This window comes from Chiloscyllium punctatum, chromosome 38 (genome assembly GCF_047496795.1).
Source record: "Chiloscyllium punctatum isolate Juve2018m chromosome 38, sChiPun1.3, whole genome shotgun sequence".
NCBI classification, from domain to species: Eukaryota; Metazoa; Chordata; class Chondrichthyes; order Orectolobiformes; family Hemiscylliidae; genus Chiloscyllium; species Chiloscyllium punctatum.
Genome location: NC_092776.1, coordinates 17,970,364 through 17,985,458, shown reverse-complemented (window position 1 = coordinate 17,985,458; position 15,095 = coordinate 17,970,364). Strand labels below are relative to the sequence as shown.

At 40.3% G+C, this 15,095-nt stretch overlaps 1 protein-coding gene across 5 annotated transcripts in view; it reads left to right on the top strand.

Moving 5' to 3' along the window:
- Window positions 1-15,095, top strand: part of gpam (glycerol-3-phosphate acyltransferase, mitochondrial) — a 92,448-nt gene that overhangs the window by 27,747 nt on the left and 49,606 nt on the right. For all 5 annotated transcript variants that reach the window (XM_072557313.1, XM_072557309.1, XM_072557308.1 and 2 more), the window contains 2 exons: window positions 8,591-8,712; window positions 9,835-9,957. In XM_072557313.1, coding sequence (XP_072413414.1) covers window positions 8,611-8,712; window positions 9,835-9,957 — 225 coding nt within the window. In that variant the 5' untranslated portion in view covers window positions 8,591-8,610. The remainder of the gene's footprint in view (window positions 1-8,590; window positions 8,713-9,834; window positions 9,958-15,095) is intronic.

The following is a 15,095-nucleotide window of genomic DNA, read 5'->3' as shown; positions in this document are numbered from 1 at the left end:
AGGTGCCGGTGTTGGACTGAGGTGTACAAAGTTAAAAATCACAACACCAGGTACAGTCCAACAGGTTTATTTGGAAGCAGTAGCTTTCGGAGTGCTGCTCCTTCTTCAGGCGGTTGTGCTATGATTTTAATTTATGATGCAGTATTTATCTTAGAGTTGCTGCAGACAAGGGCCCTGACCTCCATGGCAACAAATGATGCTGTGTTATCACCAACAGAAGTTCTGAACCATTTAACAAAGCCAACTTTCAATGTTATTTTTTGATGCTATTATGCTTTTTAGCATTGGAGGGTTGCTACATTTACCCCTCTTATAGATGAGGCATATACTTGTTGATGTGAACTAGTCCTCCCCAGACATCAAGGAGACCTATACAAAGAGAACTGGGACAAATCAAAGCAAAGCAAAGGCTCTGTCCACCTACCATTGATGAGTGTTGGAAGACTTTGATACTCACCCTGTTCAGCTGTATTATGAACACCATTTGGCCATTGCTCATGGAATGGGACTTCAGCTAGGAACTTCTGGCCACAAGACATCCAAGTAACGTTTACCTATTGACCTGGAAATTAATTAGATTAGATTAGATTCCATACAGCGTGGAAACAGGCCCTTTGGGGCCCAACAAGCCCACACCGACCCTCCGAAGAGCAACCCACCCAGACCTATTCCCCTACATTTACCCCTGATTAATGCACCTATCACTATGGACAATTTAGCATGGCCAGTTCACCTAACCTGCACATCTTTGGACTGTGGGAGGAAACCGGAGCACCCGGAGGAAACCCATGCAGACACGGACAGAATGTGCAAACTCCACACAGACAGTTACCTGAGGCGGGAATTGAACCCGGGTCCCTGGTGCTGTGAGGCAACAGTGATAACAACTGAGCCACCGTGGCGCCCACCTTGGAGTGCAGTTCATGGCTCCTTGAAAGTGGAGTTGCAGGTAGATAGGATAGTGAAGAAGGCATTTCGTATGCTTTCCTTTATTGGTCAGAGTATTGAGTACAGGAGTTGGGAGGTCATGTTGCGGCTGTACAGGTCATTGGTTAGGCCACTGTTGGAATATTGTGTGCAATTCTGGTCTCCTTCCTATCGGAACGATGTTGTGAAACTTGAAAGGGTTCAGAAAAGACTTACAAGGATGTTGCCAGGGATGGAGGGTCTGAGCTACAGGGAGAGGCTGAACAGGCTGGGGCTGTTTTCCCTGGAGCATCGGAGGTTGAGGGGAGACCTTATAGAGGTTTACAAAATTATGAGGGCATGGATAGGATAGACAAGGTCTTTTCGGGGAGTCCAGAACTAGACGGCATAGGTTTAGGGTGAGAGGGGAATGATATAGAAGAGACCTAAGGGGCAACTTTTTCACGCAGAGGGTGGTACGTGTATGGAATGAGCTGCCAGAGGATGTGATGGAGGCTGGTACAATTGCAACATTTAAGAGGCATTTGGATGGGTATATGAATAGGAAGGGTTTGGAGGGATATGGGCTGGGTGCTGGCAGGTGGGACTAGATTGTGTTGGGATATCTGGTCAGCATGGACGGGTTGGACCGAAGGGTCTGTTTCCATGCTGTATATCTCTATGACTCTATGACTCCCAGGATACTCATAGCTTCTCCAAATTCTCCACATCACTGAATTTTCTCATACTTGACATCATCTCGGCAAATTTTCTCTGTACCCTCTCCAGGGTGATGGCACTGTCCCAGTGGTACACAGAATTATGCACAGTACTCCAGTTGAGATATATTGTCAGATATCTCCAAGTGAGTGAATGAGAAATGAAGTAAATCGGGAAGTAGTGATTTGGTTATTATAATCTTTTGACTTCTAAAGCTTTAAGATTGTTGGAGAAAAGTGGAGGAGGTGTCAAGTAGTTTTTAAGACCCATAGAAAGTATAGAATGGAGATTTTTGAAATGAGAAATTGAGCAGTAATTTAGGTTGCGAAATTCAAACTGCAAATAAGGTAGAACAACGCGTCACCAACAACCTTGAGATATATGATTGTGTAATATCAACCCACTTTATATACATTCATTAGTACTTCTGGAGCCCTTAAGGCTGCAGTTTCTTTTGCTGTATGCAGTTAGGTTCAGAAAAGGTCACGCCCTGCAGGAATAACGAATGCCGCAACCCTTTTGATCCAAGGGCCTTTTATTGGCAAGAAAGGAGCATTTCCATGTTTTCAAGCAAATGTGTACTGCAACTGTCCTTGAATTTTTATTTCACCAAATTATCTAGCTGGCTGGTGTCATTTTCTGCTGGAAAGTACAAATGCTTTGGAAGAGGGTTTCACTGTGTGACCACAAAGATGTGAAGAATATGAAATGTTTTCTTCCTGCCTAGTTTCTCTTACTGAAGACTGCCAGCGGTAATGTTACTACGATGCAATTAGGAATCGAGGGGACCCTTAATATCTTTTTGACGAGTGAGTATAGATCAGATTTCCTAAGCAATACCTCTTTTAAGGTGGGGTGTTGGTTGGAGGTGCCTACCTGGAAAATTGGGATTAATTATCATACTTCTGCCCGAGTCAGTGACTTGCTTTAGTGGCTGTTTCAAAACGAATGAAATAAGACCCTTTTATTTGCTGGACATAAGTTTACATCTGACAGTGTGATTCATGGAGAAAAATATTCCAAGAGTCTAACATGGAGTCAAGGTTCAGATAAAATAACTTATGCTGCCACGTGTGTTTCAAAGTGTAACTTTTTCTGCAGATTGGTTAAATATTGTTGCAAGACCTTTTCTAAATCTGTTTTAATTTGTAGCATTTCACAATTAGGAAGTAGGCAGAGCAGTTTTTACTTGGCAATTTTTCTTCTGAAGGTTTTGAATTCTTCTTGGGATAAGTTTGACAGACACAACTTTCTCCACAGGTTAGACACCCCTGACCATTTGATGCTATTGGATAGCAATCTGTGCGGTTTTATTTTGCTGCTCCTCATCACAGAGTTTTGGCTCAAATGTTTTAATGGTTGAATTTGATAATTTGGTCTTAAAGCATAATTCAGTATATAAATGGATCAATGTAAAAATCAGTACACTTGTCCTTCCTCCCGGCTTGTAGTTCATCAGAATGTTAATATTGGTTCCTTCACAATGAGATCTGCTTAGAACTTAAGTTATTTCAGCATATTTAACAATGATTCTTGACATTTGTTCTCAAGTGCTACATTGACTCAAACTTGCAGGTTGGCCCCACTCCAGTACCTGAGCTCAAAGTAGGTTGAAGCTGTGTTAAAAAATGCACCCATTTAGCTGGAAAACTAAGCTGAAATCTTGGCAATTTAATAATATAGTTAATGATAGTTTAGTTATCCCATAATACTATCTGAAGAAAATTAGGATATTCTTCTGGTACCATGTCCAAAATTTTGCATCATGTAACAAGCTCCTCCTCCCTCAAAAAATAAATCACTAGTCATTCATTGCCTTTATTTTTTGTTGGGCATTGTTGAACACAGACAGGTTGCTACTTTACAGCCATGACTATATTTTAAAGGTAATACTTTGGCTGTTAGCGTTTTGGCATATCTGAAATCTGCTCAGCAATTTATTGGTTATTTCTCCTGTCATCCATTCCATGTCATTTTCTGACATGTATTATGGCTTCGTGGATTGACGCTAGCAGTCCTCTGCTGCATCATTTCAATTGCCAATCTTCACAATTAAGACTATGAGGCTATTTGACCAAAGACAGTATCATAGAATCACAAATGTTATGGTGTAAAAAGAAGCCATTCGTCTCATCGTTTTTGCATTGGCTCTTCAAATAAGCATCATCACGGACTGCTTTTCTCCCCCTGTGCCCTTGTGCATTATTTCTATCTATTTAATCATTCAGTACCTTCTTGAATGCCTCAGTTGAACCTGCCTTCATTGCACTTCCAAGCAGTGTGTTCCACACCCTAACTACTCACTATGTGAAGAAGTTTATTTAGTTACATCACATTTGCTTCTTTTGCAAATCACATTAAATCTGTGCCCTCTGGTTCTTGATGTTTTTTTTTCAAGTGGGAAAAGTTTCTACCTATCTATTCTGTCAAGTTTACTTGTGATTTTGAAATGCTATATTCGATCTCTCTTAGCCTCCTTCTATCCAAGGAATGAGCTCCAACTTCTTCAATCTATCCTCATGACTGAAAGTTCTCATCCCTGGAGCCATTCTTGTAAGTCCGTTATGGTCTCTGTCCAAAACATTCCCATCCTTCCTGTAATGTGGCACCTAGAACTCTGCATAATACTCCAGCTAAGGTTTAACAACAACTGTCTCATACAAGTTCAACATCACGTTTTTGACCTTGGTCGTAGAGTAACACAGCATGCAAACAGGCCCTTCGGCCCAAACTGGTCCATGCCACCCATGATGCCCACTCAGCTTGTTCTAGTGCAAATACTGTATGTTTTATTAATTGCTCTTTCAACCTCTGTGCTACCTTCAGTGATCATATATCCATATATACCCAAGTTTCTCTGATACTGCACTCTCTTTACAGTTGTACCCCCTATTTTGTATTGTATTTCAATATTCTTTTTGCCAAAATGCATCACTGCATTGAACCCCATTGCCACCTGTCCATCCACTTCAACAATTTGTCTCTGTCCTTTGGAAGTTTAAACTATCCTTTTCAGTTTTCAATGCTTCCAAATTTCATGTCATCTGCAAACTTTGAAAGTATTCCCTGTTCACCAAGATCTAGATCATTAACATATATCATGAAAAGCAAGGTCACCTTGTGTTTCTTACGTCATTCAGAACCATACATTTTTTTAGCAAAGTCTCAGGTTAAACATGAGCATAAACTGACCCTCAGTTCATGCTCATGTTTAACCTGAGACTTATTGTTTTTGAAAATTTTAACGCAAGAGCATTAAACTCGCCTGTTTCTCCACCTGAAATAACAGACTTGACACTGCATAGAGAGAAAAAAATGTCAATCCTTACTGACCTGTGTGGCTTCATGGTGCTATGCTATTTGTGGAACATATCGTAAAATAGTTTTATTCTCTGTGACAGTATTTCATTTTGATGTGTATGGGATCAGTTTTATAATGACCTTACACCTTTAAGTTGACAATGCCAGATTTGTGCATTGAGCACACATTCAAATTTTAAAAGTACAAACATTGTGCCTAACTTGATGTCTTATCCACCTCTGCAAAGCAGGTCTGGGAACCCTGTCTGAACCATGTCTGTCTCCATTTCAAGTAATTGTTCAGACATCTGGTTATGTTGATCTAGTTATCAACATTTTTGTAAATATTTCCCTTGTCAGCCACTTGAAATGAATGAAGAAATTTTACATTGTAGGCAGTCTGCGCTGTAATTTGCCTCCGTTTGGTATTGTTTCACTTGAATATCAATACATCATTTGGACTGGAAATTAATTGAGCATCATGAGATGCACTATGATGTTGTTTACAGCAGTGCATTCCCTGGACTCCCATAGCATCATTTTGGTGTAACTGCAATCCCTCCTGTGTCTCGCTGCCACCTGAGGTCTTTAACAGGGTCTCCGATCCAACATGGCCCAGACCGTCTGCTGGAGCTGCTGCTTGCCTATGGCCACAATGTAGCTGCTGCCCAAATACATCCTCCTGGTCAAGGGACACCAGCCACGCCCGATCTTGGTTGCCATCTAATCCCCAACTGGACTGCTGGATTCCAGTGCTTTGGTAACCTGGCAGCTCCTCCCTGGCCCACGGGGCACGAGCAGTGTTATAGCTTGACAGAACCCCACCTTGTGATGCAGCAATGACATCAGACCCAAACATTCCCACCATTCATTTGAAGCAGAGATTGAAATAGCAAGGATTACAGGACGCAGACATCAGAACAAAGTGGGAAAGTCGTTAAAGTACATGCGGACCCGTGGCCCCACCAGTCTGTGGCATAAGCAAACCCCAGAGGTGGCAGCAGCCCAGAAGGAAGAGGTGCCCTTGAAAAGGCAGCACCAAGCAGAAACCACAAGGGGACTTGGAACAAGTGAGGACCTTAGCAGGCAATCCACAACCTAGTGAGCGATGGCCCCGCCTGCCATGTATATGTAAAATATTAATTTAATTAATATTAATTTTAATTTATTTTAGCAATTATTTTTAACAACTTTCATTTAAAGTACTGTATTTCAACTTAGAGAGTGCAGGTATAATGTTTTTTATGTCTGCTGAGCAAGTCCCAACAGAACCTAACTCCAACATTAATATTGATTCCTATGAGATTTAAAGTCACAATTTTCAGGAATGCAATCTTGACTTAAGTGAAAACACCCTGTTTTTCTAATTTATTTGATTTCCAGAATTAGATTTATTTTGTCAAAGCTCTGTTTTTCTACAATTAATTAAATTTTAAACATTAACTTTTGACCTTAAAAATTCCAAATAATTTGTAGATTTTTCCTCCTGCACTTGGTTCTTTGAATGATTTGTCAGTTATTTGACAAAATAATTTTAAGCAGCTTTCTTGCTTGATGAATTCACTGCTTGATGAGGTAATTAAACAAATAATTCCATTTATGTCACTTTCCTTCTATGGAACATCTTAAAATTTGTTAGAAATCTTAAAACACAGTCTATTGTGCCACATGAAAAATACAGCCTGTGTATGTTAATTCTCCCATTGGAAGAATCACAACCTAAACCTGATATTAGTTGAGGCTTGAAAACTTTCAAAGATTCCAGAAGAGCCATGCATTTTAATATAATGCGATGGGATCTTTTACGTCAAGAGGAACTAGCCTTGCTTTAATGTCTAGTCTGAAAGATGCTATCTCTGACAACACAAGACTCTCTTAGTAACCAGACTGAAGCTTCAATCTGATTTACTTGTCCTTGTGTATGGTGTAACTGAGTAACTGTTAAACTGACCAACTGACCCCATACTTTCTTCACACACACAATTAACACCTCCGGCAAAGCTTGACTCCATTCCCCATTCTTGCCAAATCAGACCTGACACTACTCCACTCTTTGCTGAAGTGAACCAGACCTGACCTGACGTCCCACTTCAGCTGGAGGCAACCTCCCCCAAACTCTGGACCCAATCCAACACAACTCCCCCACTTACCATACTCAACCCAGCACAGATTTAACCCAATGCTAACCCCTGTTGACCCTACCTACCCTAAACACTGCATCACTCATCTTGCACTTTGACACCCTGCCCTTCCAACTTGGCATTCTACCACTCCACTTGCCACCCTGTGACCCTACTTCGACAATGTTTCACCCCCTGCTCATCTGGCATACTATCTCTTATATCCTATGTCCTTTTCATCTGGTACACCTAACACCCTACCGTCTATTCACTTGACACCTTATCCTCCTAGAGCCTTATAAACTCAGCTTCTGACAGCATCTGTCAAAGTGGCTGTCAGGATGTTTAAATTTCAGGGTATAGCAGCTGATTGCTGTGAAAAAGGGGAAAAGTGAGATTACCACTGTTCAGAAAATCCACCCATCATCTAGGAAGGTCAGTGAGCACACACCAGGGGTTGAATTGGGGTTCTGTTGGGGTTTGAATGGTTCAGTTAAAAGGTGCAGTCTTTATTGATGAATTCCCACTTTAAAACAAAAGTTGCGTTGTGTTTGAAGTAATCCTTAATAAATGTGTTTGTTACTGGAAATGTTGAATTGAGATCTATCAGCTTCACAAACAAAGCATTAGCTTAATCACAGTAGATTTTGATGGCATTCAATGGATATTTCGGGTAATTTGAATAAACCCCTGGATAGGAGGGTGAATTTATTGCATTTGTTAAACACACATCCTGAAAAAAATCCTAATTCATAGAGAGAATTTGACCGTCTTTTAATTAGTGGAAAGCTGTTTTTTGTTCCTTTTAAGGAATGTGAGCTTAGCTTGCAAATGATCAAAATTGCCAACCCAGTATTGTGAACAAAATTAATAAAATTTTAGAGTCAAACCTTTAACAAAGTGAATGAATTTTCAATTGGAACAGAAATCTCTGATTAAGTGAACCACTTAATGAATGCAGCCATTGAGATGACACTCTTTGCATAGGACAGCAGAATAGACAAAGCTGATGAAAGGAAATAACCTGAATTTATATAGCAACGTCATCCATGAGTGCAGGATGCCCTTAATCACATTTCAGAATTAAGTAATTTTGAAATGATTGTATTATTGCAAAATGGGAGAACTGACAATCGGTTTGCAAATAGCAGCACACAGAAGCTGTCATAAGTCACATAACTAGATAATCTGTTGCAGTGCTGGTTGAAGAATAACTTTTAGCTATTAAGAACTTTAATGCTGTTCTTTGAAAAATGCTCTGAGATTTTATATGTCTAATTCAGAGAGTAGGCAGGGCCTCAGTTTAACATTTCATCCTCAACAATAGTGCAGCACACTTTATTATGTGCTGCAATGTGTACACTGTAGCTTCCTAGAGGTAAGAGTGATAACACTGAGCCAAGGCTAACAGGTTTAATCAGTAACTAAAGAATCAGTTTTGTAAGATTACACAAACATTAAATATTTCTCTTACAAATTTTCATATCTTTTGTATTGAAAATTTAACTAGTGTTTAAATTTGTTTTTTTTAACTTCATTTGCAGTACTTGAGTGTGTAAGATATATGGTTGAGTCGGTGCTGATTACTTCTGTGATAGACCAAGCCTATTTGCCAAACTCAAGAGCACAGGTTGGCAGCAGAATGAAGAATTCCAATGATGAACCAGTAAGCAAACACACACTATTGTGTTATAGAGTGTGATTTATATATATTTTAATAACAATTACTTTGTCTGAAGAGTATAACAATTGATTTGGAGATATTTCAGGAGCCATGGTGATTTATTGTAAAACAGTGTGAGAGAGTTAGCTTCAGGGTTAATGGGTTTTTGTGTACATTAGTAAGGTTTATGATTGAGTGAGGTAAAAAAAATTGATCATCAGAGTTTTTGTTGGAAATTTCTGGACTTGTTTTTGGTTAAGCCTAGAGGAAATACCTGTAGCTTGAAAACTAAAGTTCTTTTTATTTTCAGTCTGAGTCAGTTTTGCAGAAGTTCTTGGATGAAGATGGATGCATGAAGCAGTGCTCCTAAGAAAGAGAGGGTCAAGAACAACAGCTTAGCCTAGAGTCAGGGCTTTAGGAGTCCAAGATTAGAAATTTCTGGATAAAATCTTGAGTAGGTTATTTGAAGCTCATGTGAATGACACTCCAGGAAAAGGCTATTCAATCCAACATTTGTGTAAAAATAGTATTAAAATAAAAACTTGATATTCTTCAGAATCGTCAGTTTTTGAGTAGTCTTCCCTTCGGGCTCCCTACCCCATTTGCTGTGCCCAGAAGTCACTCCATTGATTCCTTTTGCTGGGGGGGAATAGCTTTCCACTTTTGTTACTTGGAACTATATCACTGTTCTTATCACTGTTTAAAGTCCTGGAACTCCCTTCCTCACAGCATTGTGTTGCTACCTACACCACATGGACTGTAGCAGTTCAAGAGGTTAGCTGAGCTGAGCTGCTTAAATCATGGACCCCATTACAGAGGACCTCTGTGATCACCATCAACAGCAGCAGAGTCACTTTGAGCTAATTAGAGTTGATTAAAATTTGTTTCAAGCTGTAACCTTCAGGTCAAAGCTTCTAATTGTACACAGGAAAATGTTTTAAATAGCTGTGGGAGAATATATTGAATAATAATTTGCTTCCCTTGTTTTCTTTTTAAGCAGAGGGCTTGTTCAGAAATGTCTGTTGATAGCACATTCTTAAACCTGAAATCAGTTTTACTAATTTCATTGTCTGTATTGTTCATCAAAATACCTCTTCCTGACTCTCCAGTTGTAATATTTTACAGGTAGAGTACAGTCCTAGTTGTGCTGTGTTTCGATCTGCAGCTGCTACGGGAAGGAAGTTGCTTCTGACCAGGAAGCAACCTTTCGTTGGACGGTGCTGCCATGTGTGCTCTCCAATAAGCAGGGTAATTGTACTGATGCATATTAAGCATTTGTCCTTCTAAATGTTTATTGTCTATTAGGTTTAATTTGGTTAACACTTATATAATGAATATAGCGTATATTTGGCTCCATCATTTAATGAAGAGTTATTGTAGTGTACAGCATCGAAACAGACCCTTCGGTCCAACCCGTCCATGCTGACCAGATATCCTAAGTTAATCTCGTCCCATTTGCCAGCATTTAGCCCACATCTCTCTAAACTCTTACTATTTATGTCCTCATCCAGATCCTTCCACTTGTTGTAATTGTACCCACCCCTACTACTTCCTCTGACAACTCATTCTATATGTGCACCACCCTCTGTGTGAAAAGTTGACCTTTAGGTCCCTTAAAAATCTTGCCCCTCTCACCTTAAACCCATGCCCTCTACATTTAGACTCCCGTACTCTGGGAAAAAGACCTTGGCTATTCACCCTATCCATGCCTCTCATGATTTTACAAATGTAACCCCTCATCTCTGAGGCTCGAGGGAAAACAGCCCAAGCCTATTCAGCCACTACCTTTAGCTCAAATCCTCCAATCCCAGCAACATTCTTGTACATCTTTACTGAACTGTTTCAAGTTTAACAACATTCTTCCTATACCCGGGAGACCAGAATTGAATGCAGTATTCCAAAATGTCCTGCACAGCTGCAACATGAAATCCCAACTCCTGTACTCCATGCACTGAACACAAGAGCAAGCGTTCCAAATGTCGTCTTCACTACCTTGTTAACTTGCAACCCCATCTTCATGAAACTATGAGCCTACACGCCTTGGTCTGTCTGTTCAGCCACACGCCCTAGGGCCTTACCATTAAGTCCTGCCCTGATTTGCCTTAACAAAATGCAGCACCTCACATTTATCTAAATTAAACTCCATCTGCCACTTCTCAGCCCATCTGATCCAGGTTCCATTGTACTCTGAGTCAACCTTCTTCACTGTCCACTATACCACCAAGTTTGGTGTCATTTGCAACCTTACTAACCATTCCTCCTATATTCATAGCCACGTCTGGATACTGATTGGGAATGATCAGCCATGATCATATTGAATGGCGGTGCAGGCTCGAAGGGCTGAATGGCCTACTCCTGCATCTATTGTCTATTGTCATTTATATAAATGACAAAAACAATGGACTCAGCACCAACCCTTACAGCACATTGCTGATCATTGGTTTTCAGTCTGAAAAACAACCCTCCTCCACCACCCTCTGTTTCATATCTAGCATTCTATAAAATTGGCTAGCTCTCCCTGGATTACATATGATTCAACCTTGCTAATAAGTCAACCATACGGAACCTCATTGAACATCTTACTGAAGTCCACATAGACAGAGTCCACCGCTCGTCCTTTATCAGTATTCTTTGTCACTTCCTCAAAAACTCAATCACATTAGTGAGTCACAATTTCCCATGCACAAAGCCACGTTGACTCTCCCTGATCAGTTCTTGCCTTTCCAAATACATGTAAATCTTGTCCCTCAGAATCCCCTGCAACAACTTACCCACCACTGACGTAAAACTCACCAGACTAGAGTTCCCTGGCTTTTCCTTACCACCTTTCTTAAAAAATGCCATCACATTAGCCAACCTCCAATCTTTTGGCACCTCACCTGTGGCTATTGTTGATGCAAGTATCACCACAAAGGACCCAGCAATCACTTTCTTGCCTTCCATTCAGATGTTTAATTACGAGCCACCAAATTTTAGGTAATTTTCTTGTAACCACTAAGGCAGAATTAATCTTTCAAATTTATTGACTTTCTAGGTTTCTTTTGTTATTGCAGAGCAGAATTCCAAAGGGGGAATTGGGAAATGAGAATACTATTTTTTTTTGTATTTCTATATCTTAGAGGCTTCATATCAATAATCAAGGAAAAATGTTTCTATCTATCAAAATAGTCTACAGAACAGGAATGAAACAAATAATAAAGCAATTAATAACCAAATAGGATAGGAAAAATTCCTGTAGGTAAAACATGTTTTTTTTAGAAAGTTAGAAGGAATCCATGGCAATAAATCAGAACATAATAGAACTAGGAGCAGGAGTAGGCCATCTGGCCCTTCAAGCTTGCTCCACCATTCAATAAGATTATGGCTGATCTTTTTGTGGCCTCAGCTCCACTTAGCCGCCCTCTCACTGTCTCCCTTAATTCCTTCATTGTTCACAAAAAATCTATCTTAGCTTTAAAAACATTTACTGAAGTAGCGTCAACTACGTCACTGGGCAGGGAATTCCACAGATTCACAACCCTCTGGGTGAAGAAGTTCCTTCTCAATCCAGTCTTAAATCTGTTCCCCCTAATTTTGAGGCTATGCCCTCTTGTCCTCGCTTCATCTGCCACTGAAAACGTTCTCCCTATGTTTATCTTACTTATTCCCTTCATAATTTTATATATTTCTAGAAGATCCCCCCCCCCCTCCATTCTTCTAAATTCCAATGAATATAATCCCAGTCTAGTCAGTGTCGCCTTATAAGCCAGCCCCCTCAACTCCGAAATCAACCCAGTGAATCTCCTCTGAACCCCCTTCAGTGCCAATACATCCTTTCTTAAGTAAGGAGACCAAAACTGCACATAGTTCTCCAGGTGTGGCTTCACCAGCACCCTGTACAGCTGCAACATAACCTCCCTGCTTTTAAAGGCAATCCCTGTAGCAATAAAGGACAACATTCCATTTAACTTCCTAATTACCTCTTGCACATGCTTGATTAATGCATAAGGACACCCAGATCCCTCTACACAGCAGCATGCTGTAACTTTTTACCGTTCAAGTAGTAGTCCTTTTTACTATTATTCCTATCAAAATTGATGTCTTCACATTTATTAACATTGTATCCCATCTGGCAAACTTTTGCCCACTCACTTAAAGTATCTATGTTCCTCTGCAAAGTTTCACAGTCCTCTACAAACTTTGCTCTGCCACTCATCTTAGTACCATCTGCAAATGTTGACACATTACACACGATCCTTAACTCCAAATCATCTATGTAAATTGTGAATAAGTATGGTCCCAACACTGATCCCTGAGGCACGCCACTAGTTACTGATTGCCAGCCAGAATAACACTCATTTATCCCCACTCTTTACTTCCTGTTAGTTAAGCAATCCTCTATCCAGGCTAATACTTTACCCATAATGCCATACATTTTTATCTTATGCAGCAACCTCATGCGTGGCACCTTGTCGAAGGCATTTTGGAAATCTAGATGCACCACATCTACTAGGTGCCCGTTGTCTACATTGCTTGCGTTGTCTTCATAGAATTCCAAAAGATTAGTTAAGCATGACCTGCCCTTCATGAACCTTAATCAAGGTTAAAAGAATCTGAAAGAAGGGAAACTAAAGTTGAGACGTACCAATTGGAACATGCAGAACTGACTGACATGCAGTCCATTTAGTGCTGGAGTGATAGATTTGAACAGAATCATAGAGTGGTTGCAGCAGAAAAAGAGGCAATTTCCAACATAAGAAGTATAAAGAAAAGCTGTTTTATTGGAACGGTAGGGGAAAGGGAAAGGATAGGAGAGCAGTTGAGAATCGGGGCAAACTTTTGGAAGGGCCATCAAATCCTTGGCAAATGTATAAGGTGTGGTGAACTTTATGTTCTTATTCTCTGCTTGTTGATTTATCAGCTATTTATTTAAGATATGGAGAGCATAGAACATAAAACATTACAGTGCAGTCCAGGCCCTTCAGCCCTCGATGTTGTGCTGACCTGTGAAATCAATCTGAAGCCCATCTAACCTACACTGATCCATTCTCATCCATAAACATATTCAATGACCATTTCAATGCCCTTAAAATTGTCAAGTCTACTACTGTTCCACGCCCCTACTACTCTCTGAATAAAGAAACAACCTCTGATCTCTGTCCTACATCTGTCACCTCTAAATTTAAAGCTATGTCCTCTGTTAAAGCTATCGCCATCCGAAGAAAAAAGGCTGTCGCTGTCCACCATATGTAACCCTCTGATTATCTTAAATTTCTCAATTAAGTCACCTCTCAACCTTCTTCTCTCTAATGAAAACAGCCTCAAGTCCCTCAGCCTTTCCTCATAAGACCTTCCCTCCAAATTCCTGATGAAGGGCTTTTACTTGAAACATCAATTTTCCTGCTCCTCAGATGCTGCCCTGCCTGCTGTGCTTTTCCAGCACCATTCTGATCTAGACTTTTGCCTTCCCTCCAAATCAGGCAACATCCTAGTATACCTCCTCTGAAACCTTTCCAAAGCTTCAATATCCTTCCTATAATGTGATGATCAGAACTATACACAATTCTCCAAGTGTGGCCGTACCAGAGTTTTGTACCACTGTAACATGACATCACGGTTCCGAAACGCAATTCCTCTACCAATAAAAGCTAACACACCGTATGCCTTCTTAACAACCCTATCTACCTGAGTGGTAACTTTCAAGGATCTATGTACCTGGACCCCGAGATCTCTCTGCTCATCTACACTACCAAGAATCTTACCATTAGCCCAGTGCTCTGCATTCCTGTTGCTCCTTCCAAAGTGAATCACTTCACACTTCTCCGCATTAAACTCCATTTGCCCCCTCTCAGCCAGCTCTGCAGCTTATCTATGTCCTTCTGTAACCTGCAACATCCTTCGTCACTATCCACCCTCGGTGTCATCCACAAATTTACTAACCCAGCCTTCTATGCTCTCATCTAGGTCATTTATAAAAATGACAAACAGCAGTGACCCCAAAATAAATCCTTGTGGTACACCACTAGTAACTGAACTCCAGGATGAATATTTCCCATCCACCACCACCCTCTGTCATCTTTTAGCTAGCCAATTTCTGATCCAAACCACTGAATCAACCTCAATCCCATGCTTCCGTATTTTGTGCAATATTCTACCATGGGGAACTTTATCAAATACCTTACTGAAATCGATGTTTTTGGTTTAAACATTTTTTCTTGATTTTTTTTTATTTTCAACCTCTGATATAAAAAGCAGAAGCAGGAAAATGAAGGCTTAATCTTCTGTCATGGCTTTCTGCAGATTTTGTGTTTGCCAAGATAAGTAATAGCTGAGACAATGGATAGACAGTTTCTGTATCTTGTATGTAGAGATGCAGCTGTGGTGCATTCGAAGTTAAAACATTGCTT